This window comes from Dama dama, chromosome 7, assembly GCF_033118175.1.
Source record: "Dama dama isolate Ldn47 chromosome 7, ASM3311817v1, whole genome shotgun sequence".
Classification (NCBI taxonomy): domain Eukaryota; kingdom Metazoa; phylum Chordata; class Mammalia; order Artiodactyla; family Cervidae; genus Dama; species Dama dama.
The window spans coordinates 25,928,121-25,954,227 of record NC_083687.1 but is presented as its reverse complement, the minus strand read 5'-3'; the positions used below and the strand labels follow the sequence as shown (position 1 = coordinate 25,954,227).

The 26,107-nt window shown below is 39.4% G+C and overlaps 1 protein-coding gene across 1 annotated transcript in view; it reads left to right on the top strand.

The window, feature by feature from the left end:
* Nucleotides 1-26,107, top strand: part of PKHD1 (PKHD1 ciliary IPT domain containing fibrocystin/polyductin) — a 428,428-nt gene that overhangs the window by 307,596 nt on the left and 94,725 nt on the right. The window contains exons 55-59 of the mRNA XM_061146900.1: nucleotides 2,146-2,300; nucleotides 3,666-3,818; nucleotides 10,481-11,359; nucleotides 12,771-12,939; nucleotides 14,515-14,672. Coding sequence (XP_061002883.1) covers nucleotides 2,146-2,300; nucleotides 3,666-3,818; nucleotides 10,481-11,359; nucleotides 12,771-12,939; nucleotides 14,515-14,672 — 1,514 coding nt within the window. The remainder of the gene's footprint in view (nucleotides 1-2,145; nucleotides 2,301-3,665; nucleotides 3,819-10,480; nucleotides 11,360-12,770; nucleotides 12,940-14,514; nucleotides 14,673-26,107) is intronic.

Below are 26,107 nucleotides of genomic sequence, written 5' to 3'. Positions count from 1 at the left end.
TTAATAACAAATTTACACCATTGGCCCATAAATGACCCCCTATAACTTTTTTTTTTTGGTGCTAATATTTTTTGTTTGTTTGTTTGTTTTATTTTTTTTTAATTTTTTTTTATTATTATTATTTTCTTTTTTCCAGTGGGTTTTGTCATACATTGATATGAATCAGCCATGGATTTACATGTATTCCCAATCCCGATCCCCCCTCCCACCTCCCTCTCCACCCGATTCCTCTGGGTCTTCCCAGTGCACCAGGCCCGAGCACTTGTCTCATGCATCCCACCTGGGCTGGTGATCTGTTTCACCATAGATAGTATACATGCTGTTCTTTTGAAATATCCCGCCCTCACATTCTCCCACAAAGTTCAAAAGTCTGTTCTGTACTTCTGTGTCTCTTTTTCTGTTCTGCATATAGGGTTATCGTTATCACCTTTCTAAATTCCATATACATGTGTCAGTATGCTGTAATGTTCTGGCTTACTTCACTCTGTATAAGGGGCTCCAGCTTCATCCATCTCATTAGGACTGGTTCAAATGAATTCTTTTTAATGGCTGAGTAATATTCCATGGTGTATATGTACCACAGCTTCCTTATCCATTCATCTGCTGATGGGCATCTAGGTTGCTTCCATGTCCTGGCTATTATAAACAGTGCTGCGATGAACATTGGGGTGCACGTGTCTCTTTCAGATCTGGTTTCCTCAGTGTGTATGCCCAGAAGTGGGATTGCTGGGTCATATGGCAGTTCTATTTCCAGTTTTTTAAGAAATCTCCACACTGTTTTCCATAGCGGTTGTATTAGTTTGCATTCCCACCAACAAACACATGAAAAGATGCTCAACATCACTCATTATCAGAGAAATGCAAATCAAAACCACAATGAGGTACCATTACACGCCAGTCAGGATGGCTGCTATCCAAAAGTCTACAAGCAATAAATGCTGGAGAGGGTGTGGAGAAAAGGGAACCCTCTTACACTGTTGGTGGGAATGGTGCTAATATTTTACACGAATCATCTGTGAATTCTCCACTCACACAGTAGACTAGTGTCTGCTAGTCAGAATCTACTAGTCAAGGATGTTTATTAAACAAAAAAATGTCTTCTAGCCACAATCTGAATTGTCATTTTTAAATGTAAATGTCATCTGTTTCATTCACCATTATGTCCCTAGCACCTACTATAGTGTGTGGCATGTACTGTTGCTCAGACAATATATGTTTCTTGATTGAAAGGCCTTCACATGGACCCGTTTCCTAGATGGAACTTTACTGATAGAAGAGACACTATTGTCAATGCTTGCTAAAGTGTGAACATTAGCAAAAGAGCCAGGCAATTAATATAAACTTATACTGTTGAAGTTGGTAATGACTGTAACTGGAGGATAAAGCAGACATATTTACTAGGGAAAGATAGGCAGCAGCAAATGACTGAACAAAAACCTTATTAAATGGTATTTAAGAAAAAACAAAAATTAGCAAAACTCACATTGCATATTGTGATGAAAACACAATGCTTGGAACATAGCACCTTCAAGAAGTGCATACCTTTGTCCCTGCAATAACAGGGGGATAGGAGAGGAAAACTCCAAATAGTGTCACTTTTCAAATGAAGATATGAAACTCAGAAGAGTTACATGACCTCTCAAGGTCTCACAGCTACTAAGTTCAACCTCTAGGATTCACACTGTATCTGCTTGACCATGAAGGTATGAGCCTTAAATGTGTGATGAGAAATTGTCTGAAAATGGTATTAGAAGTCTTCAGAAAATGTGAGAAAAGATCCTTTCTGAAATACCTTTATTATTCGAACTGTTTCCCAATCAAGGAAGTAGACTTCCATTTTAGGAAACTATACGGAGAGGGCATTACTAAACTCTCAAAATGTTACCCTTTCTTGTTCTTTCGTCTGGTGCTTCATGGCCACAGAATACCTTGGCTATCCCTGTATTGCATACATGTAAGCCAGAAGATGAACTCCATTAGCATTAATGTTTTGCAAAAGTCTTTTTTCTCCATCTTGACGTTTCTACTTTACTCTCCCTGGTGGGAATTGCCATTTGCAGCGGATTTCCTCTTCTCCCTGGAATGAGTAGATCATATCTGAGTTGCACTGCCAGTGTACTTGATACGATCTTTATGCTGTTACAGAATTATAGTAGAGGACACAGTGGATTGGCGACCCCATGACAAGATTGTCCTCAGCTCCTCTTCATATGAGCCTCACGAAGCAGAGGTCCTCACTGTGAAAGAAGTCAGGGGCCACCATATTAGGATCCATGAACCGCTCAGACACCGACACATCGGTAAGGCTTTGGTTTGTTAGTTAAGGGAAGTGAATGAGCCAAGACAAACGTGTTCAGCAACCTGCCTGGGGACCTTGGATCCAACCGGCATTCAGAGGGGATGGATAATACTTTACTGCTGCCCTAGGCTCATCCTAGAAGGCTTTATCTCCATCCCTTCATTAATTTTATTGCCTAATTTAAAAAAAAAATACTTTGATGTGAGGGTATTTTTTTAACTTTTTATTTATAATGGCAAGCCTAGAAGCAAGCAGAAGGGTTAAGAAACTTGTTCAAGGTCACCGGGCATTTTCATGGCTAAGCCAGAATAAACCTCATGGGAGATGAATTTCCAGTTCATTTCCTGGCACATTGAATCACACAACCACTTAGAATGTGGCAGTTATTGTAAATAATGACTCCTTACTTTTTTCCATACTTAGGAATGTGTCCCTTCTGACATGAAGTTCATTTTATGTATTAACTACTGCTACTGCCCCAAATTATAGATAGATAAAGTCAAACACCTCTTTCTTAAAAAAAAAAAAAAAAGTACTGAATATTTTAATACACCATATACACTTAAAATACATTGCATATAAATAATAAATAACCATGTTTCCTGGTCCAGTCTAATAACTGCATTTAACCCAGGAAATATAGCTAATAAGTAATATAACAGGGAAATAAAGGGATAAGGGGTTATCTTTTTATTCTCTGATATTTGAGAGGGAAATACATGTTTTCAGCAGGGTCATATCTAAAGCTTTCTAAGTCATAGCTTTAAGGATGATTTTATTTCTAAACAGTGGCAGGGAAAAGAAAAGTCGTCAGTCCCTACCTGTAATATGCAAACATGTGCAATACAAATACAGGGGGAGAGGGGGCGATGTAACAAACAAGCGAGACTGGGGAAGCTCCTTCTGAGAGGGATGAGCTTCAGACCTGCCAGGAGAGGGCGCTGCCGCTGCTACTTTTGTCCTATCGCTGCCTCGGTGGATCTGGGATTCCTCATTCTGAAGAAAGAGGTTCAGGAACAGTGCACTATTAAACGCGGAAATCTCACACTGACAAGTTAAAGGAAGGGGTTTGGGGATCCCATTAATTGGACCGGTCTGCCCTGACATCCCTGTCCCAGTACCCATCGTGACTGAGGAGAAATGAATTCTTGCTCAGATGCTCTTACTCTGGTCCCAAGGAGAGACTAGTGAACCGGCTTTTCATTTCTCAGCTGACATTTGTGGAGAACGCCCGAGGAAAGGCAAACCTTAGTGTTGGGAGGACTTCCGCGGAGAAACGAGTGTTTTCATTTGTCAGGTTCGCTGAGTCCCTAACTGGAGATCTCCGAAATAGGTTTTTTAAAGTTTTTCCTTCCTGTTGCCCCAGGAAGTGCCCACGTCATGGAGGGTGGCCGACACATTCGTTTGGCTGCTGAGGTTGGTCTTTTGACACGAAACATACAAATCCAGGGTGATACATCATGCAGAGGGAGACTGCTTGTGGGGTCCTTCAGGAAGTCCAGCGTGGAAGAATTTTCAGGTAAATGAAAATTTAAGTTACTAAGCACTAAGAATTGGATGCTATGGGACCCTCCGAAATTCCAATAGTGGGCATTTTCATCTATAAAACAAAATGTCTGGAATAGATGCTTGTTTATGCTCTGAGAAGCTATGAATTTTCAGTCCTAATCTGTGCTTAATTATCAGTGTGATGTTAAAATAATATTCTAGCTATCAGTACATCGGCACATTTTTACCTCAGAAAGAAAAAAATATATATAAAGAAAAACCACCTTCAGCAGATGTGAAATTTCCTCTGCTTTGAAATTGTAGATGATTTAATGACCACTTGAATTTTATCTCTTTCCTGAATTTCTATTACTCTTTCCCACTAGCATGCTTTATCTGATGGCAGACCTCATCTCATGCTATAAATTAATAGTGTAAATTTAAATAAGAAGATTTCCATATTCTAGACTGCTTTAGGGATCAGTTCAATTTCTCTCATTTCCTTCAATCTTTAGCTCTTCTGGAATTTTTTTTTTTCATTTATTTTTATTAGTTGGAGGCTAATTACAATATTGTAGTGGTTTTTTGCCATACATTGACATGAATCAGCCATGGATTTACATGTGTTCCCCATCCTGAACCCCCTCCCACCTCCCTGCCCATCCCATCCCTCTGGGTCATCCCATTGCACCAGCCCTGAGCACTTGTCTCATGCATCCAACCTGGACTGGCGATTTGTTTCACACTTGATAATATACATGTTTCGATGCTGTTCTCTCAGATCATCCCACCCTTGCTTTCTCCCATAGAGTCCAAAAGTCTGTTCTGTACATCTGTGTCTCTTTTTCTGTCTTGCATATAGGGTTATCGTTACCATCTTTCTAAATTCCATATATATGCGTTAGTATACTGTATTGGTGTTTATCTTTCTGGCTTACTTCATTCTGTATAATGGGCTCCAGTTTTATCCATCTCATTAGAACTGGTTCAAATGTATTCTTTTTAATGGCTGAGTAGTATTCCATTGTATATATGTACCATAGCTTTCTTATCCATTCGTCTGCTGATGGGCATCTAGGTTGCTTCCATGTCCTGATTGTTATAAACAGTGCTGCGATGAACATTAAGGTACATGTGTCTCTTTCAGTGTGGAGATTCCTTAAAAAACTGGAAATAGAACTGCCATATGACCCAGCAATCCCACTGCTGGGCATACACACTGAGGAAACCAGAACTGGAATGTTGTGAAATAACTTTATTGGCACCTTATTTCTGAAACTTGGGTTCCTTAAAAATGATTCCAGTGTTGTTTCCTAGTCAAATAAAGCTCCATCTTAGGAAGTCACTGTCTACGTGAATATAATAAAGGCTCTGAGAAGGCCTAGAGTAAAGGATCTAAGCACTTCCCACATATATTGAGCATGGAACAATTTTTGTAGGCATATCTGTTTTCAGTTCAGTTCAGTCTCTCAGTCATGTCCGACTCTTTGTGACCCCACAGACTGCAGCATGCCAGACTTCCCTCTCCATCACCAACTACCAGAGCTTGCTCAAACTCATGTCCATTGAGTCAGTGATGTCCATCTCATCCTCTGTTGTTCCCTTCTCCTCCTGCCTTCAATCTTTCCCAGCATCAGGGTGTTTTCCAATGAGTCAGTTCTTCACATCAGGTGGCCAGTATGGTAAAGGATGGTGCTTGGACCTTAAGTTGAAAGTTCAGGATTTCTGGTCCATAGAACAAACTCTCCGTAAACACTAGCTCCACCAGTTTCTTTCTTTGTTTTTTGGCCATATGGTGAGGTATAAAGTGAAAGTGTTAGTTGCTCTTAGTCATGTCCGACTCTTGGTGACCCCATGGACTGTAGCCCACCAGGCTCCTTTGTATGCAGTTCCCTGACCAGGGATTGAACCCTTGTTCCCCCTCCCACTCCTGCATTGAAAGCATGGAGTCTTAACTACTGGACTGCCAGGGAAGTCCCCTCCATCAGTTTTTAACAGAAGTCATCTAGATCTCCCTTCTTGGCTAGAGGACATTTGATGGTATCTGGAGACATTTTGCCTGTCACAACTTTGGTGGAGCTTCTGCATCTAGTAGTGGATGCTCAACTGCCTACAATGTGTGAGACAGTCTCCCTCAAGAAAGGATCAGTTCAGTTCAGTTCAGTTCAGTCGCTCAGTCGTGTCTGACTCTTTGTGACCCCGTGAATCGCAGCACGCCAGGCCTCCCTGTCCATCACCAACTCCCGGAGTTTACTCAAACTCATCCCATCGAGTCGGTGATGCCATCCAACCATCTCATCCTCTGTCGTCCCCTTCTCCTGCTGCCCCCAATCCCTCCCAGCATCAGGGTCTTTTCCAATGAGTCAGCTCTTCGCTTGAGGTGGCCAAAGTACAGGAGTTTCAGTTTCAGCATCGGTCCTTCCAATGAACACCCAGGACTGATCTCCTTTAGGATGGACTGGTTGGATCTCCTTGCAGTCCAAGGAACTCTCAAGAGTCTTCTCCAACACCACAGTTCAGAAGCATCAATTTTTCAGTGCTCAGCTTTCTTCACAGTCCAACTCTCACATCCATACATGACCACTGGAAAAACCATAGCCTTGACCAGACGGACCTTTGTTGGTAATGTAATGTCTCTGCTTTTTAACATGCTATCTAGGTTGATCATAACTTTCCTTCCAAGGAGTAAGTGTCTTTTAATTTCATGGCTGCAGTCACCATCCGCAGTGATTTTGGAGCCCTAAAAAATAAAGTCTGACACTGTTTCCACTGTTTCCCCATCTGTTTCCCATGAGGTGATGGAACCAGATACCATGATCTTAGTTTCCTGAATGTTGAGCTTTAAGCCAACTATTTTACTCTCCTCTTTCACTTTCATCAAGAGGCTTTTTAGTTCCTCTTCACTTTCTGCCATAAGGGTGGTGTCATCTGCATATCTGAGGTTATTGATATTTCTCCCAGCAATCTTGATTCCAGCTTGTGCTTCTTCCAGCCCAGCATTTCTCATGATGTACTCTGCATATAAGTTAAATAAGTAGGGTGACAATATACAGCCTTGACGTACTCCTTTTCCTATTTGGAACCAGTCTGTTGTTCCATGTCCTGGACCAAAATGTCAGTTATGTTGAGGTGGAGTAACCCTGCTCTGGAAGGCTAGACAAAGGCTGAGTCCTGGTCATGGTGGTGGTCATGTAAAAACAAATCTACCCTGCAGTTTGTGAAGACAGAGAATTAGGAAGGGAGTGCAAGACAGGGCCCCTTTACACAGTACCTGCAGGCCAGGCTAGAACCTGATTGCAAGAGCAGGACAGGAGGCTGGTTCTTATAGCTGAGCACCACCAGCTGGACCCTCACCGCCTGCAATGCTGAGTTGGTTCTGAGCCTCTGGCTTGCTGGTTGGGGCTCCTAAAACATCCCTGGGAAAGGGACAGAGAAGCTTAATCCAGTGCTTCTTATAGACTAGGAACTATGCTGGTTTTCATGCCTGTTTTATCTCATCGAATCCTAATATCCCTGTGAGAGTGACATTTTATCCTCGGTTTTATATGTGAGGAAAGAGAGTCTATAATAAAATTGTCTGCTAATTCATAAAACTCCATTATGAGCTTTAGAACTTCTTGAGGGTAAGGCTGAGGTTTTCAGCCCTGTTTTCTCAGTATGGTATTATAACTGCTGTGTATTAGGTCCTCAATAAATGTGTGAGTTAAATAAATGAACAGTAAGAAAAGTCATCCAGCTCGCAAAGTAACACTCAAATCCAAGCCTGATTCTGAAGCAGTTGATAAGCTTTTAATTTTATAATCACTTTAGGTTTGTAAAAAAGTTGCAAAGATGGTATGAAGAGTTCCTGTATACTTTTCATTCTGTTTTCCCTAACATGAAAATCTACTATAACTCTGGTACGTTTGTGACAGCCATAAAATTAATCTTACTGCATTAGTGTTAACTGAACTTAAGACATTATTCCAGATTCCATATGTCTTTCCACTAAGGTCCCTTTTTTGTTTCAGAATCCAGTACAGATCCCCACATTGTATTAAGAACCCTTACACTTTTCTGTAACATATTCCAGAGCCTGGATGATGTAGGACCTACAGGTGTGGGTCAAGGACATCACTACAGTGTTGAATGGTTACAGGGCAGAAAAGCAGGCCAGGGATTAACAATCCCTACTTTTAAATCAGGTTCTTCTGTCATTCCCCTCCTTCTGACCAGTAATACCCAACAAGTTATGCTCAGAATTATGATAAACAAAAAGAAAAAATAGGAAAACAGTTGTGAACAAAATCATTGCTTAATTCTCCATCTGAATGCTCAGATATTTTAAGTATTTACTATTGATTAGTACTCTTGCCTGGAAAATCCCATGGACGGAGGAGCCTGGTGGGCTGCAGTCCACGGGGTTGCTGGGAGTCGGACACTACTGAGTGATTTCACTTTCACTTTTCACTTTCACGCATTGGAGAAGGAAATGGCAACCCACTCTGGTGTTCTTGTCTGGAGAATCCCAGGGACGGGGGAGCCTGGTGGGCTGCTGTCTATGGGGGTCACACAGAGTCAGACATGACTGAAGTGACTTAGCAGCAACATCAGTTTTCAATTGTTGAATAATATGCACATGGGTAAAAAGATCTTGTACAATTTAAAACTATGAATTAAAACTGTGCAAGGATGACAGAAAAAAACACACTAAGTAAAATAATAATGATACATTGCCTTGAATGAGATTCTAGAACTATTTTCCAGTCTGTAATCTAAGCTTCTACATGTGGACATGATGTGCTTTGGGCCAAAGTTCTCAGAAGCAGGTTCCATGATCATTTTAGCTATGTGCTTCTTGCAAGGTTTGCTTCAAATTACACTGAAAAGTGGTATCATGCTATAAATAATTTGTAAATGTTTTCTCATTCTGTGAATATTTCCATACCATCAACTAGTGTCTCTTTAACCAGCATCCTCTGAGAAATCTAGATATAGTGGAATCCTGTTTGACCATTCAGAAAGACACACAGACTTCATTTGTCCTCACAGTAGTTTGGTTTTGCAGTAGATTGATTTGCAAGTGTTCAGGTTTCTCATCTATGAAAAGGGAGTGGGGAAGGTGGAGGATTAAGACTGGACTATACTTCCCTGGTAGCTCAGACAGTAAAGTGTCTGCCTACAATGTGGGATACCTGGGTTCAATCCCTGGGTTGGGAAGATCCTCTGGAGAAGGAAATGACAACCCACTCTAGTACTCTTGCCTGGAAAATCCCATGGATGGAGGAGCATGATAGGCTGTAGGCCATGGGGTCGCGAAGAGTCGGACACGACTGAGCGACGTCACATCTCTGTGCTTTAAATACTAAAACACCACAATTCCCTCCCTTTTTAGTGAGGGAAATAACTTCATAGTTTACCTTGGGCAGTAACTTTAAAAAAGAAGAATAAAGAAAAGAAGTGAGGTCTACCTAGCTAAAGACATATGTTGTCTCTTCTCTTAGAACAGGGCTGTACCCCAGTTGTGGGAATCTCAGTGCAAACCTGTTTGTTTTATTCTACCATGGGATGCGTACTCCCCACTGAGCCTGCGTGGGGGATAACAGTACAGCATCTGCACCATATGCCCAGGTCCAAGTCCTAGTGCGCTCCTAACCCTTCTCTGCCTCAGGGGATAGTAGGGATATCCCCTCAAATGGGGATAACTACATCTATCACATAGGATTTTTAAAGAAATTAACAGTATATATATCACACGCATATACATTTATGCCTGGTATATAATTAGTGCTGTATTAGAGTTAGATGTTATGTTTATTAATTCACCTCATTTCCCCCCATATTCATGTTATTATCTATTTTATCAAGCGCCTATACACTGACAAATTAGTGTTCATTATATTTTCAAATCAGTCTAGTGGCTATATTTTATATTGTATTTTGTTGTATACTGTATTTTAATAATATCTGCTTAAAACAGAACCAATAAAATCTCCAATAAGGCTAAATAATTCACTATCCTCTCCTGACATAAAAAAATGTAGAAAATCCTCTTATTGTGAAAAGGGAACAGGAAATATAATGTGGCTAGGATAACAATACAGGAAAAGAAAATTAAGAGTCTTTAAGGTCACTTAAAAATATATTATTGGCTGTATCATGTCTTCATCAAAAAGAATGTTATATTTCTGGACATCTATTGAGCAGAAATTTTGTACTTACACTCTTCTTTAAAAATGATTAAGATGTTGTATATATTTAGCCATTATTTTCTTTCATATAATATCTCTGTGGGTAAGGCTGTGACCTTTTCGCATGGGGTCACTGAAAAGAGACATGACTTTGGGGTGAGTGGCCAGGAAGCCATATTCCCTTCATTCTTAGCTGGTTCCTTGACCCAATCCTGAAAACGGGTACCCAGAATCTTTAAGCTAGCTGTGCCCACCCCCAAAGCCTCTCTCCTTCCCCTGTCTTCCTATCATCTTCCTCTCCATCCTATGACCAGACTCTTAAGAATGTACAGGGAACTTTTCAGGAAGTATTGTGATATTTTTTAATGATTCAGACTTGATGATATAAGATATAGCGCTGGTGCTAAAACTAAACTATTATATTTTAATGAAAAATCTGCATGTCCTGAGTCATTGAATGGACCATTCTTCTGACTCTTGAGGGGACAAAATAAGTACCTGCTAACGTGCATTTTGCTTGCAGGTATCCTTCAACTTTTCAATGTGGAAATTCAGAACTTTGGGTCGCCGCTGTATTCATCCGTTGAACTCACTAATGTGTCAGCAGGATCCTGGATAATATCTTCTACTCTGCACCAAAGCTGCGGTGGGGGCATCCATGCAGCTGCCAGTCAGGGGATCATTTTAAGTGACAATGTGGTGTTTAGCACTGCTGGCCATGGCATTGATCTGGAGGGTCAGGACTATTCTCTCTCTAATAACCTTGTGGTTCTGATGACACAGTCAGCATGGTCTCCTGGTTGGGTGGCAGGAATCAAAGTGAATGAGGCAAAGAACACTCATCTCCATGGCAACGTTGTGGCAGGATCCGAGAGACTTGGTTTTCACATCCAAGGCCACAGGTGTTCCTCTCCTGAATCTCTTTGGTCTGATAACGTGGCCCACTCAAGTCTTCATGGCCTCCATCTCTATAAGGGGAGTGGACGTGACAACTGCACTGGTATCTCCGGCTTCTTGGCTTTCAAGAACTTTGACTATGGTGCTATGCTTCAAGTGGAGAACAGCATGGAAATAGAGAACCTCACTCTGGTAGACAATACCGTTGGCCTTTTCACAGCAGTTTATGTGTCTTCTGCTCCACAGTGTTATATCAGAAATCTACAGATTGTGCTTAGGAATTCAGTCATTGTGGCCACTAGCTCATCTTTTGACTGCATTCAAGACAGAGTTAAACCACAGTCTGCCAACTTGACATCACCTGATCGAGCTCCTTCCAATCCCAGAGGGGGTCGAGTTGGTATTCTATGGCCGATATTCACTTCAGAACCAAATCGGTGGCCTCAGGAGCCATGGCACAAAGTGAGGAACGGCCATTTGATTTCAGGCATCATGAAACTTCAAGGTGAGAATTTTGGGTTTCCAAGCAATGTAGTCTAATACATCTGTGCATAGAACCCATAGAACCTTTAATAATATCTTGAAAGTGTATCACCAAAAGAGTACAGTATAGTTTGGTTCTTGCTGTCCAGTTGATCAACTACTGGGCATTGATAACCACAGGGGTGGTTTATTAATATAATGACAGTGAGTGGTTCATTGAGGAACAAAATTGGGTCATTTGTAGAGATGAACCTTGAGCCTGCCGTATAGGATGAAGTAAATAAAAAAAAAAAGAAAAATATTGTATAGTAATACATGTATGTGGGATCTAGAAAAATGGTACAGATGAACCTAGTTCCAGGGCAGGAATAGAGATGCAGAGAATCTCTACTATATAGGGAATGGACTTGTGAACACAGGGTTGGAGAGGGGAGGGTGGGAGATTAGGTTTGACATAAATACATTACTGTGCGTAAAATAGGTAGTGGGAACCTGATGTATAGCACAGAGAGCTCAACCCAGTGCTCTGTGATGACCTAGAAGGGTGGGATGGGGTGTGAGGTTCAAGAGGGAGGGTATACATGTGGAGTTGGTTTAGTTGCTAAGTCATGTCCTATTCTTGTGACCCCATGGACTGTAGCCTGTCAGGCTCCTCTGTCCAAGGGATTCTCCTGGCAAGAATACTGGAATGGGTTGCCATTTCCTTCTCTTGGGGATCTTTCTGACCCAGGGATTGAACCTGGGGCTCCTGCATTGCAGGCAGACTCTTGGGAAGCCCAAGATTGAGAATAAACACACACACACACACACACACACACACATTGCTGATTCACTTTACTGTACAGCAGAGACTAACACAAAATTGTAAAGCAATTATATTCCAATAATAAAAAATAGAAAAAATGTCACCGCTCTATACATGTCGAACAGCTTTCACAGGGAAATATTTAATTTGATTATATGCCTGGTATTGTTTTTCCTATCATGCAGAGGAGGAAATTGATACAGGGAGGGTGTGCCTCAGTGAGGTTGTTAAGAATCTGGTGGGGCAGCCAAGATTAAATTCAGTTATACTACAACCTATGCAGAAAATCTATCTCAGATCTCTTTTGTACTATTATATTCACTCCCCATTCAATTTTGACCAAAACTTTTATGGAAAGTATTGCTTGTAAGATGTCAGTGTGTTGGAATGCTCTTCTGTTTTGCATACAATGTCCATGCCTTCAAGAATTAAAGGTATTTTTTTTTTTGAATTAAAGGTATTTTAAGTCAAGATTTATATAAACTCCTGGAACTATGCTGGGCAGTGACTTAAACTTACTCCTGGGCATTAGTATATGAATATTTAGTTATGTAGTCTGTATTTGTGGCTGGTTGTTTACATGATATAATGTTATAACATTAATACTTTATAAACATTCTTTTTTCAGATGTGACCTTTTCTAGTTTTGTGAAGAGTTGCTATAGTGATGATCTAGATGTTTGTATTCTGCCCAATGTAGAGAACACTGGAATCGTGCCTCCAATAATGGCAGAGAGGACCAGTATGCTAAAGATCAAAGATAAAAACAAGTTCTACTTTCCTCCTTTACAAACCAGGTACCAGTTTTGGTATTTATAGTAAGCCATATTTATGAAGGATTTGGTAATTCTCCAAGTATCTGAATATGTTTTTTAAACAAGGATAAAATCATCAGTGAGATTAGAGATAAGTCTTTCTAGAAAGATACACTAGATTGATTAGCCCCAATTCTTTCCCTTCCTATATCCATGCCTTTGAGATATGATTTTTGCAATCTCTGTCGCTAAACAGAGACTGTTTCTCACTGCCTTGAATCGGGGATGCATCCTGCTATGTCCTCTGACAGACACAAGAGGCAGAAGTAGTGAATTGCAAGTTTTATTGATATTAATTTTTTTATCTTTGTCAGAGAGACTTCTCTGGGATGTTTTCAGAATCAATGGGAAAAACTGACCCTAATTCTTGACTCGTCTGTGGAGTACAGCATCACGTCTTCAGAAGGAGGCTTGGGAGCCCTTGTGCAGGGACTGGTGGGGAGCGGGGCCATGGCTGCTGTCAGGAATCCCTGAAATGAATGATATGACTCATATTTATACTCAGACCAGGCCTAACTACTACTATTCATGAACCAATGATCTTAGAGTTGCATTAAAAAATCTGAAAACTAGACAAGGAATTGTTTTTTATCTTTGCCATAAGAGGGAGTGGGAAAGTCAGAAGGAGGGAAAATGGATTACTTTCTCTCTCCTATAACACTGGGGAAACTCTAGTTGTAATAAAAGAATCAGGAAATCCCACCTTATATCAGAAAGTTTGTGTGTTTGGTCCAGCACCAGTCTCTTTTTGGTGCTCTTCCCTGAACCGTTTTTAGGACCTCAACATTATTAGGTATACAATTTGTGTTATTCTGTCATTTTTTTTTTTCTATTGTCCAGTCTTCCTCATGTTCGTGCCTTACCTATGGGATGAAATAGTTATAAAGCTAAATGATACTAGTACTTGATTCTTTGTTCTATTAATACCTGACACATGGTAGACATGCAATAAATATTTAATATTATTACTAATGGTACCTAAAAATGTTAGCCCCAGAGGAAATTGCTTTGATTCTCTATAATTCAGTGTTATAATTGCCAATAACTTGTTTATATACCATGCTTGACTCTAAATTCTGGTGTCTATCTTTATCAGCATTGTCTTCCCCAATGACTTTCAGTAGGTTTTCGGTAGATATTTGTTGAACGTAAATATCTTTTTTTCCAACATTGTATATAGTACAAGTATAATTGATATTTATAATGATAATCTTAAAATACTGCAAGGCCCCAAAAGTTCCATAAAGCAATGATTACATTATGTTTAGTAAATATTAGAAACAAATTTATTGTATCTTTCATTTTAGAAAACTAGTGATCTGTGTTAAGATTATATAACTTGATATCCAGAATATTTGGTTAATAAGAATGTCTTTCTTCTTGACCAAACAGCTGTGAAATATCTTTTCCTATCATTTTATTCCTTGTCTATGTACACATTATTAGTAATAAAATTTTGTTGAATTTATTTTTCACAGTGTCAGCACCACCAATGTATGTTTTCTTTTTGCTGCTTATCATGGAAATGAGACAGTTGCTTTCTATCGATATTCACAGGAAAGATTTAGAAACACTGGCCTGCTCTGAATCAGACTGTGAAAGCCCTGGAAAATATCTCTTTAAGGATCTGGATGGGAGAACCCTGGGTCTGCCCCCACCAGTTTCTGTATTTCCTAAAACGGAAGCAGAATGGACTGGATCCTTCTTCAACACAGGTCAGTTAGTTCTATGTGAACTTGACAACTCTAGCAGAGAGAGCGTGAACAGGACTGAGATGGTTTCGTTGTGTGGTCCAGGAGAACAAAATATACTGGAAAAGAACTGAGCTGTAGAGTTGGAGTCTGTACCAATGAGCTGCCCAGCTCACCTCTATCTCAGAAATGAAGTGAAGTGAAAGTCACTCAGTCATGTCCGACTCTTTGTGATCCCATGGACTATACAGTCCATGAAATTCTCTAGGCCAAAATACTGGAGAGGGGAGCCTTTCCCTTCTCCAGGGGATCTTCCCCACCCAGGGATCGGACCCAGGACTCCCACATTGCAGGTGGATTCTTTACCAGATGAATCACAAGGGAAGCCCAGGAATATTGGGTGCTTAGCTTAACAGCTGTCACCACACCACTGTTTTGCCCTCCATGAGATTGTCTGTGGTCCATGTCAAATGTGCGATTCCTGAAACCCCCTGTGTACTGGTGAAAAGAACAGTCCTCTCACTAGCTTGGTCACCTGGGCCTGCAGTATTTCACAATGTCTGCCTTGGAAGCCAGTCCTCTGGCTTCTGAATCCAGCTTTCTCTTCCATCAGAACTAAATGCTTTCTTTCTGGAAAGCGTGGTAGAGTAAATGGCATGTTTTCTTTTTTGCCTTCCCTTTCTCTATCTTCTATTTATCCTTGGGGGTCTGTGATCAAATCTCTTCTTCTTGCTTTTACAACTGAAGCCCATTCGGCTATCAGTTTTGATTGCTGGACCCCTGGAGAGAGTATCATCTTTCTACTTGTTGTTCTTTCTACTTCCACAAACAATGCGACTTTGAGTTTACATTTTTATTCGGGTGAAAACTACAGCAAATAAATCCAAAAAACGTCCCCAGCTTTCTTCCCACTTTGTTGGTTGATTCTTTTCAGACTTCTCTCCTAGGCTCCCTTTCTCTTTTGGGGCTTTCCTGGTGGCTCAGATGGTGAAGGATCCACCTGCAATGAGGGACACCAGGTTCGATCTCTGGGTGGGGAAGATCCCCTGGAGAAGGGAATGGCAACCCACTGCAGTATTCTTGCCTGGAGAATCCCATGGACAGAGGAGCCTCATCCGTGGGGTTGCAAAAAGTTGGACGTGACTGAGTGACTAACACTTTCACTTTTGCTTTCTCTTTTGAAGTTCCGAATATTTCAAGACATCCTGAGACCTCTTCTTTTCCTATCATGCCCCCAAGTCCAGAGTTGAAAGTACCATTTAATGTTGATGACCTCCAATTTATATCTCCATCCCAAACTCCTCCATGAACCGTGGTCTGTTATATTCAACTGACATCTAGGAAGTATAATTAGCATGTCAGACTCAACATGGCCCCAGATGGAATTCTTGAACTCTTTCCCCATCCACAGCTTGTCTCTTGTCTAGTTGACCCTACCTCAATAATTGATACCATCATTCTTTCAATAAATCCTTAGATGGTTGCCTACCATGTGGGGTTAAAAAACTGTATATTTTATTTTTTCACCACTCTTTGTCTTGGTTGTGAAACATGATTCAGTGGTGATACTCCAATAGCTATTATTACATTATACTCCAAGAGGTATTATTACGTTGCTTACCATCAGTGTGTGGACAAGTTTGAGCAGGTGTGTGAGTGGCTGAAGGTAGGATGGACTGTCTTAAACACCTGATGTTTTAACGCTTTATAACATTTTAAATGAAGATGCTATAGATTCCAGCTGCAGGATTCCTACAGGATTCCTATAGTTCCCAATAGTATCTGCTGTTTACCATGCTACAAGTACAATCTGCATCTTCTTGCCATGAAGGAGATGCACACAGTAAATGGTGCCTTCTGGGTATTAACAGGATTGGAGTGTTTTTCTGTGACTTCCAAAATAGGAATAGATCCCTTCTTCTCTAATTCAAGTCCCTTTTCATTTTTTAAACCATTCTTTTTTGCTACTTTCCAATTCTTTTCCACAATCTGGTGGAGGATAGAAGGACAAATTTAATTTTAAGAGAGTAAAAGTGTATTTAGTATTTTTCCTCTTCACAACAAGAACCTGTGATCATCTATAAAACAGTGGAAACAGTCCAAAAAGATGAAAACGGAGGCTGCTGGAACCAGCTCTTCTCTTTATTCCAAATGGCATTGAGCTGAACACACCCTTTTGACGTTTTTCCATTTTATTAACAAACACTTTGGAGTACATTGCCTTTGAGGTTTATTTTTAATTTGAAAAGTACAGATTTTGTTTGCACATAGAAGTTCACATGAAAAATTCAGATATCCACAGGTTCTGACATACTGTCTTATGCTCTGGTGTTGGGAGCAAAATTTATCCATGTGGATCAGCTGTGAGCAATACTCTGCCAGTGGGTTTTGCTATCTGTGTAATGCAGGGTGTGTAGCCAGGGGAAAAGTGAGCTGTTAATTTTGTTTTGTACTTATCTGTAAGTTTGCATGTGCAGCCAGTGTTGAAACACACATGGCAACAGAGTGTAAAACAGTTAATCCCAAGCAGAAGAGCCTCTAAAAACCATTTGCATTTTATTCTGGAAAGAATTTCTTTTGAACATGGAGGCATTTGATCATCTGAAAATCTAAAATTATTTATAAAAACAGAGGCTTGAAATGAATAACTTCTTTAGGTAGAACTAGAGAGGTACTAGAACTTTTTACCCTGGCTTCTGTCTCATTTCCTGTCTTTCCCAGTATACAAACCTATTGGCCCAATTCGTACATATGGGCTACTGATGTTATTAGGAGTGGGCTGAAAGAAGTTAGAGATTTGGTTCCAAGGGTATTTTACAGTTTCTCAGCCATGATGTAGAAAGTAGAAAGGGGCTGTAATGGTAGCTAGCTTTCCTTGAGCACCTTTTGCATGCAGAATGCTGCAGTTGCTATTTTCATTTATTCAGCAAATGCATTTGAGCATGAGCCCACCAGTGCCTTTCTAAGGATGGGAACTGTAGTTGTGAATAAGATCACATTCCTGCTTTCATCAAACTTATGTTCCAGTGGAGATGTATCTATATACCTCTGCTTTTTTATACATCTCTATCTATAAACAAATAAACAAAATAACTAAATAAAACAAATAAATAAAACAAAACAAATAAAAAAAATTCCAATAGTGATGAGAGGTATGAAGAAAATAAAACAGAATTTTGGGCTACAGAGGTAGTTTCAGGTGTGTGTGGCATGTGTTGTGTTTGTGTAAGGGAGCTGCTATTAGAGTTAGAATTCCAGTGAGGCCTGAATGAGGAGCAGGGAATCACTGCTTTGAGCAGAGGGAGGAACTTTCCAGGGAGAAGGACCAGCCAGAGCATGGGCTTTGATATCAGAATGGGCCTGGCCCCTATATATATAAGTATATATATAAATATATAAATATATATATATGGCCAGAGTTAATTTAGTAAGATGGTATGGAGGATTTTTATGGAGGTGGTGCAAGGATTTTATTCATTCTCTGAAAAGATCATGCAAGCTGCTATGGAATGAATGGATCATGATGGGAGTGAGGTTGGGAGCAGGTGGTACAGCTAGAAAGCTGGGGGTTAGGGCCCCACAGACGCAGGACTCCATGGTTTTTCCACCATCCTGTGCTGCCCACAGGCTGTGTGGGTCCACAGTGAGGTGATGACAGAATGTCACATGGAGACAGAGCTACTTGACAGTAATTGTATGTCTGTTGGATCTAATGAGCAAAAATTAGACCTTTCATTGTGTATTCTAGTTTGTCTGATAATTTGCATTATATTTTAAAGTGTTGGTTCCCAATAGACTGGAAATTTTGAAACAAACAAAACCCACCCCATTCTTCTTGCTCTTGTTCTCCTTGTCCTCCTACCTCCTATTTAGGAGGTAAACTTGATATGCTTAGCATAGTGGCTCCTGAAGTTGGCTTAAAATCAGAATCATCTAGGACATTAAACATTCATTTGCATGTGCGAGGATTTTGAATTGATAGATATGTGAAGCCCCATCAGGCCTTTATGTTTAACACACACATGCACGTAAACACACAAAAACACACATTTATACACATCTACATACACATCTACACACACATGCACACACACACACAGAAACCCTCCCCAGGTAATTCTGCTGTGCTAAGGTTTGAGAATCACTACTGTAGAGTTGTATACCCCCTTTGAAGTAAATAAACAGGATGTTAAGAAGACAATATTTTTAATTTAAAAAGCAGGCAGTTTCAGTTTCTCATGAAGAATCAAGAATTAGCTTTCTGTGCCAAATACCAGCAGACATAAACATACTTGCTTATTTACACACTGGATATACTTCTGAAAGGAAAAAGAACATTATCTAAGAAGACAGAGAAGTATTTACAATCTAAATTAAGTCTTTGCGTAATAAGAATATATTAAATCTTTTTAAAAAAATTATATTATTTTTCCTATATTGAAGTGAGTTAAATGACCTCATTGTTGTATCACTTTCACAGTATATCACTGGATAAAAATGGGTTCAATGCTTAAGTTTATTTTTTAAACTCTATATTGAATATTTATATTAAAAGTCTAAACTCATGATAAGCTTTTCCCACACTTTCCTTGACATCATTCCCAGCAAAGTACTGTGATCTGAACAGGACTTCTGACCAAATCCGCCAGGTGAGAGTTTCCCATTCTTTACCAGGAAAGGGTAAGAAGCATTTTTCAAATCGTGTTACTTCTCAGACACTTCTTGAGAAAGGAAGTTATAAACCATTGTGGAGACCTTAAAAGTGACTAGCCTCAAATCAAAAATAAAAGATGAGGTTGATAAAAAAGAAAATAAAGCTGGCATTTGACTGTCAGCCCATAGAATGATGAAGTGGTTTCTAACTGAATAATGGGCAAACTCAAGTTTCAGTGTGGAGACATGTGCTCAGCTCCCTAACAGCCAGAGAGCAGCATTTTTTCACCTCTTTGTTGCTAGATCTTGAAACATATCTTTTCTTTAAGCTTTCCAGACTTCTCTTTTTTTCCCATTTGTCCTGGAATGACAGCAAGATGGTATTATAAAATGGGAGAAGGAGAGGGAGGGAGAAAATGAGAGGACAGAACGGAGAGAGGAAATGGTTGTTAGAAAATTTGTCTGCCAGTATCTGAGCTTGTCGAGGTCTTTTTCTTCTAGCTAGAGGGGGAAATACCATTCTCTTTTCCCAAGCAATTATAGGCCCCAAAGATTGAAACTTGGTATATAGCTCTTTAATCTCAGCAGATATTTATGGTTAAACATTAGATTTTTAGGATTCCAGATGTCAGGGTATTAAAATATAAAGGCACAGTGGAGTCTCAGAAAATATTAGAATCTTTGGGATATGTGATGGCAGGGATTTTTATCCTGAGGAGAGGAGGATGAAGCTTCCAGGGATACTTTGTAAGACCCAAAGAGCCCCTTTCTTCTACCTTACTCTCTCCTTCCTCCATGACTTGTCTGGGGCAGTGAATGGCATCACAAGATTTGACTGCATTTTGACATAATCCACAATGTGAATCGGAAGGATTTTCCTGTGTGATTTGTAAAGGGTGAAGTATTGTAGAGAGGCCTTATGATCTATGGGAACAGTTTCCCTTTCCTTTCTTCAATCTAAACATCTTATTCCTGTGATGATCCTGTATCTCAGCCCTACCATTAACAACGAATACTTGTTGAATATGTTTCTGACTCTCTGCAGAGTTTTGGATGAATGATCTCATTATTAGGGTAGAACAGACAGGATCTACCCTAAGAGATATTTTTGTCCACTCCATTTTTTCCATGTGGAAGCTGATGTAGAGACATAGGCAACTTGTCCAAGTTGTACGACTACTTAATAGAAGATTCAGGGCTGAACCCATGTTTTTAACACTATACAGTACTGTACATAGTACCCTCCTTTGGTGTTTTCTTGATTCTTCCTCTAGATTGTCCAGTGTAAGCTCTCTGAGTTCTACCAACTTTTCTCACACACAAAGCTCTGTCTACCCAGAACAAAGCAAACTGAAACTGTGTAATTATTCCAGCAATTATCCACCCCAACTAACAATAATAATAGTTACCATTTATCTGACATATTCCATGTGCCATGCATTATGCTAAGTGGCTTATAAACATACCCATTTATCCCTACAACAGCCTTAACATGTAGGGATTATTATGCCTTTCAGCACTGGAAGGAATAGGGGTTTAGAAAAGTTAACTAATTTTTCATGGTCCCGCAGCTAGAATGTGTAGAACCAAGATTTATATCTGTATGTGTCTGACTCCAAAGTCTGGGCTCGTAAACATTTCTAGATAATTGTTATCTTGTGGTCTGAATCATCTGGTGGTACGCTGTACAAAGATATATTTAACTGAATAATTCACATATTTCCACTTTACATTGTAGGAAATAGATGTTTAGATTTTTAAAAATAACTGTCAGTTACTATAACATTTTGGAAAGACAATGTAATAGCAACCATACAGAAAGCCCATATATATAGCCATTTTCCGTGAACAGACTAAATGGATTCTGTCACATCTAAGAAAAGCATTTTGCCAGCATTAACCACTGGATGTTGTGTGACGGAAATAGCCTTGTATGGAGAAAAAGCTTCGGTTGTGAGATCAAAAGAATATTATTGTAATTTTTCTGTAGCTTCTCCTTTTCCTCCAATTAATTAATGTAGAGCTTTTTTCCAACTCAGATAAATGTTTACTGAGTACTGAATGAGAACAAAGCACTGTGTACTGTTGGAGTAGCCTAGAAGGGGCATCAAGGTAAACAAGAATGGAAGTCATATATGAAAGAGAAATCAAGACTTGTGTTTAGAAGCAGCAGACACAGGGATTCCTGTGTGTTGCAATGTAACAGCTCCCTTGTGGGATGCTTTCTGCTCCCACATACAGTTGGGACTCCATCTCTTTATGTCTTTGCTTCGCCTAACACTCAATTCCATTATAGCTTATCTCATGCTCTATAGTCATCAATTTACAAGCCTGCCTTCTCTCCAGACTGAGTACCTTGAAGGCAAACATCTTTGAAATTTTAGTACAATCTTTGAAACATAATAGGTGCCCAGCAAATGTTTGCTGAGTGAAGGAATAAATGAATATATGGGTGACTAAATGAGTGTAAAATTCAAGTTGAAGTTCGCCAGGCAACTGTTCCGCAAAATACGTTTTGCAAATTTAATCAATGCATGATTTGTTTTTTTTTAATTAACTTATTGATTATAATTGGAAGCTAATTACTTTACAATATTGCGGTAGTTTTTGCCATGTATGATTTGTTTTTGTATTTTTAAAGAATGCTTCCCATTCACTTATCTCAGGAGACTGTGAAAATGTGATGCTTTGCCAAATAAATGTTGTAACCTCTGACCATTCCCATTTTGAAGATTCATCATGTGCATTAAAATATTAAAGGTTCTGAGAAGTCTTGAAATTAAAAAAAAAATACTGCTTAACTTTGTGTTATCCAGTATTTATCAAACTTTTTGGATACAGACTACATTTTTACACTACACATGAATACTTCTTGAAATTCAGTTCAGTTCAGTGACTCAGTCATGTCTGACTCTTTGCGACCCCATGGACTGCAACACACCGGGCCTCCCTGTCCATTACCAACTCCCCCAACTTGCTCAAACTCATGTCCAACGAGTCAGGGAGGCCATCCAACCATCTCATCCTCTGTTGTCCCCTTCTCCTTCTGCCTTCAATCTTCCCAGCATCAGGGTCTTTTCAAATGGGTCAGCTCTTCTCATCAGGTGGCCAAAGTATTGGAGTTTCAGCTTCAGCATCAGTCCTTCCAATGAATATTCAGGACTGATTTCCTTTAGGATGGACTGGTTGGATCTCCTTGCAGTCCAAGAGACTCTCAAGAGTCTTCTCCAACACCACAGTTCAAAAGCATCATTTCTTTGGTGCTCAACTTTCTTTATAGTCCAACTCTCATACCCATACATGACTACTGGAAAAACCATAGCTTTGACTGGATGGACCTTTGTTGGCAAAGTAATGTCTCAATGTCTCTGCTTTTTATTCATTTATTTTGTTGTTGTTGTTATATCTCAGTGTTTGTTTTTTTTTTTCCATTTATTTTTATTAGTTGGAGGCTAATTACTTTACAATATTGTAGTGGTTTTTGTCATATATTGACATGAATCAGCCATGGATTTACATGTATTCCCCATCCTGATCCACCCCTCCTACCTCCCTCTCCACCCGATCCCTCTGGGTCTTTCCAATGCACCAGGCCCGAGCACTTGTCTCATGCATCCCACCTGGGCTGGTGATCTGTTTCACTATAGACAATATACATGTTTCGATGCTGTTCTCTCGAAACATCCCACCCTCGCCTTCTCCCACAGAGTCCAAAAGTCTGTTCTGTACATCTGTGTCTCTTTTTCTGTTTTGCATATAGGGTTATCGTTACCATCTTTCTAAATTCCATATATATGTGTTAGTATACTGTATTGGTCTTTATCTTTCTGGCTTACTTCACTCTGTATAATGGGCTCCAGTTTCATCCATCTCATTAGAACTGATTCAACTTCTGCAGCTCAATTCCAGAAAAATAAATGACCCAATCAAAAAATGGGCCAAAGAACTAAACAGACATTTCTCCAAAGGAGACATACAGATGGCTAACAAACACATGAAAAGATGCTCAACATCACTCATTATCAGAGAAATGCAAATCAAAACCACAGTGAGGTACCATTACACACCAGTCAGGATGGCTGCTATCCAAAAGTCTACAAGCAATAAATGCTGGAGAGGGTGTGGAGAAAAGGGAACCCTCTTACACTGTTGGTGGGAACGCGAACTGGTACAGCCGCTATGGACAACAGTGTGGGGATTTCTTAAAAAACTGGAGAAAGAACTGCCATAAGACCCAGCAATCCCACTTCTGGGCATACACACTGAGGAAACAAGATCTGAAAGAGACACGTGCACCCCAATGTTCATAGCAGCACTGTTTATAATTGCCAGGACATGGAAGCAACCTAGATGCCCATCAGCAGATAAATGGATAAGGAAGCTGTGGTACATATACACCATGGAATATGACTCAGCCATTAAAAAGAATTCATTTGAATCAATGTCTCTGCTTTTTAAATTGCTGTCTAGGTTGGTCATAACTTTTCTTCCAAGGAGCAAGCGTCTTTTAATTTCATGGCTATGGTCACCATCTGCAGTGATTTTGGAGCCCCCCAAAATAAAGTCTGCCACTGTTTCCACTGTTTCCCCATCTATTTGCCATGAAGTGATGGGACCAGATGCCATGATCTTAGTTTCCTGAATGCTGAGTTTTAAGCCAACTTTTTCACTCTCCTCTTTCACTTTCATCAAGAGGCTCTTTAGTTCTTCTTCACTTTCTGCCACAAGGGTGGTGTCATCTGCATATCTGAAGTTATTGATATTTCTCCTGGCAATCTTGATTCTAGCTTGTGCTTCATCCTGCCCAGCATTTTTCCTTGAAATCAGTGTATGTCAGAATATATTTTGTGGAATATTATCTCATATTAATCCATTTGCCTGCAGAAATAACATGCCAGTTGAAAAGAAATGATAAGATTACAGTATTTTGTATTTTGATGGTTTCTTGAAGGTCAATCAGTTCTACTTCCTACTTCCCATTCAATGCAAAGATGGCCTCTATTGGTAGCTTTCTCAGGAAGTGGGAATTCATTCTCTTACAAGACTGCCAACTATATTCTGATTAATTTTAGTTGTTAGGGTCTTCCTGCTATGATTCCTACCCACCGATCTAGTTTGCTTTCTGGTAACAGAGTATAAGTAGTTCTTTCCATATTGCAGCTTTTTATATATTCAAAGGCAGTGATCTTATAATAAACAAATATACCTCTTTCAAGCAAAGAAATGCTAAATTTTTCTCTTAGTCAACATATGACAGGCTTCTTCAGAATTTTGCTTTCTAAACTGGCTTGTTTTGATATTCCTTAACTTGTTGATGATTTTTCAAAATGTAGAAAGCAGGACTCATCATTGCCTATCCAGAATAGCATTGTCCAATAGAAATAATAATGAAAATGGCAAGAGTAATTAAAATTTTCTAGGGTCCAGGTTAAAATAAAAAAAGGAAAATGAAAAAGATTAAATTTAATTTAATAATATATTTTATTTAATCCAATAAATTCAGGGTATTGTTTTGAGGTATAATCAGTGTAAAATTATAGACATATTTGCATTTTTTATACTGTCTTTGAAATTTCACATGCATTTTGCAGTTATAACACATCTCAATTCAGAAACTACATTTTCATCAGGAATATTTGATCTGAATCTAAATTTGATAAACTTCACAACTCAAAAGTAGATGTATGTACAAGTTGTTCCAAATATACCTAAACATTTTCATAACTAAATTATCAGTTTTACACTTTTAAATTATATTTAATTAAAATTATATACAATTTAAAATTTAGTTCTTCACTTGCACTAGTCATATTACAAGGGCTAAATGTATGTAGATGAGTATTTCTTCCTTTGTTCTGAAGGGACAAGTACTAAAGAAAATTGATATTTTAAACCTTTGTGCCAGATTTTGTCTCTGTTAAATTTCATTTTTGTAAGTCATTTTTATCAGATACATCTGATGTTTCATCAGATACTTCTTTGGGTTCTAGGATTAGAAACTAACCACAGAATTAAAGACCACCTAATTGGTTCTGAGCATGTAGCTCAGATCAGTAGAAGAGATTAACTTGTCTTATGGGGATAATCTGTCATTAGCAGAACCTACTGTATAAATATCCAGTCTTCTAAACAAATCATCAGGTTTCCTGAGAGTGGGAATTTTACTACTCAGAATTTTACTATTTCCCAATCCTTTGCTGAGCAATCTATTCACATTTCTGCAGAAGGAAATGGCAACCCACTCCGATATTCTTGCCTGGAAAAACCCATGGACAGAGGAGCCTGGTGGGCTATAATCCATGGGGTCACAAGAGTTGGACATGACTTAGCGACTAACCCACCACCACCACCGTTCGCAGTCTATGCTCTGTCATGGGCTTCCTTGATGGTTTAGAGGTAAACAATCAACCAGCCAATGCAAGAGATGTGGGTTTGATCCCAGGGCTGGGAAAATCCCCTGGAGAAGAAAAAGGCAGCCCAATCCAGTATTGTTGCCTGGGAAATCCTATGGACAGAGCAGCCTGATGGGCTACGGTACATAGGGTCACAAGGAGTCAGACTCGATTTAGTGACTAAACGACAACAAGGCTCTGTTTATATGAGAAGCAGTAGCATCAGTGTTCCACAAGAGGGACTATTTTTGAGTGTAACTAAGTGAAATTTCTTTCCTTTTTTTTTTAAATTACTATGTTGGTGTTTACTTTTCTAATGTTAAAAAAATTTACATGTATTTGTACACACATATGTATCTTCATTTAACATGATATTATAAATCTTCTTTAGTCTCAAGTTTGGATTTGAAATTT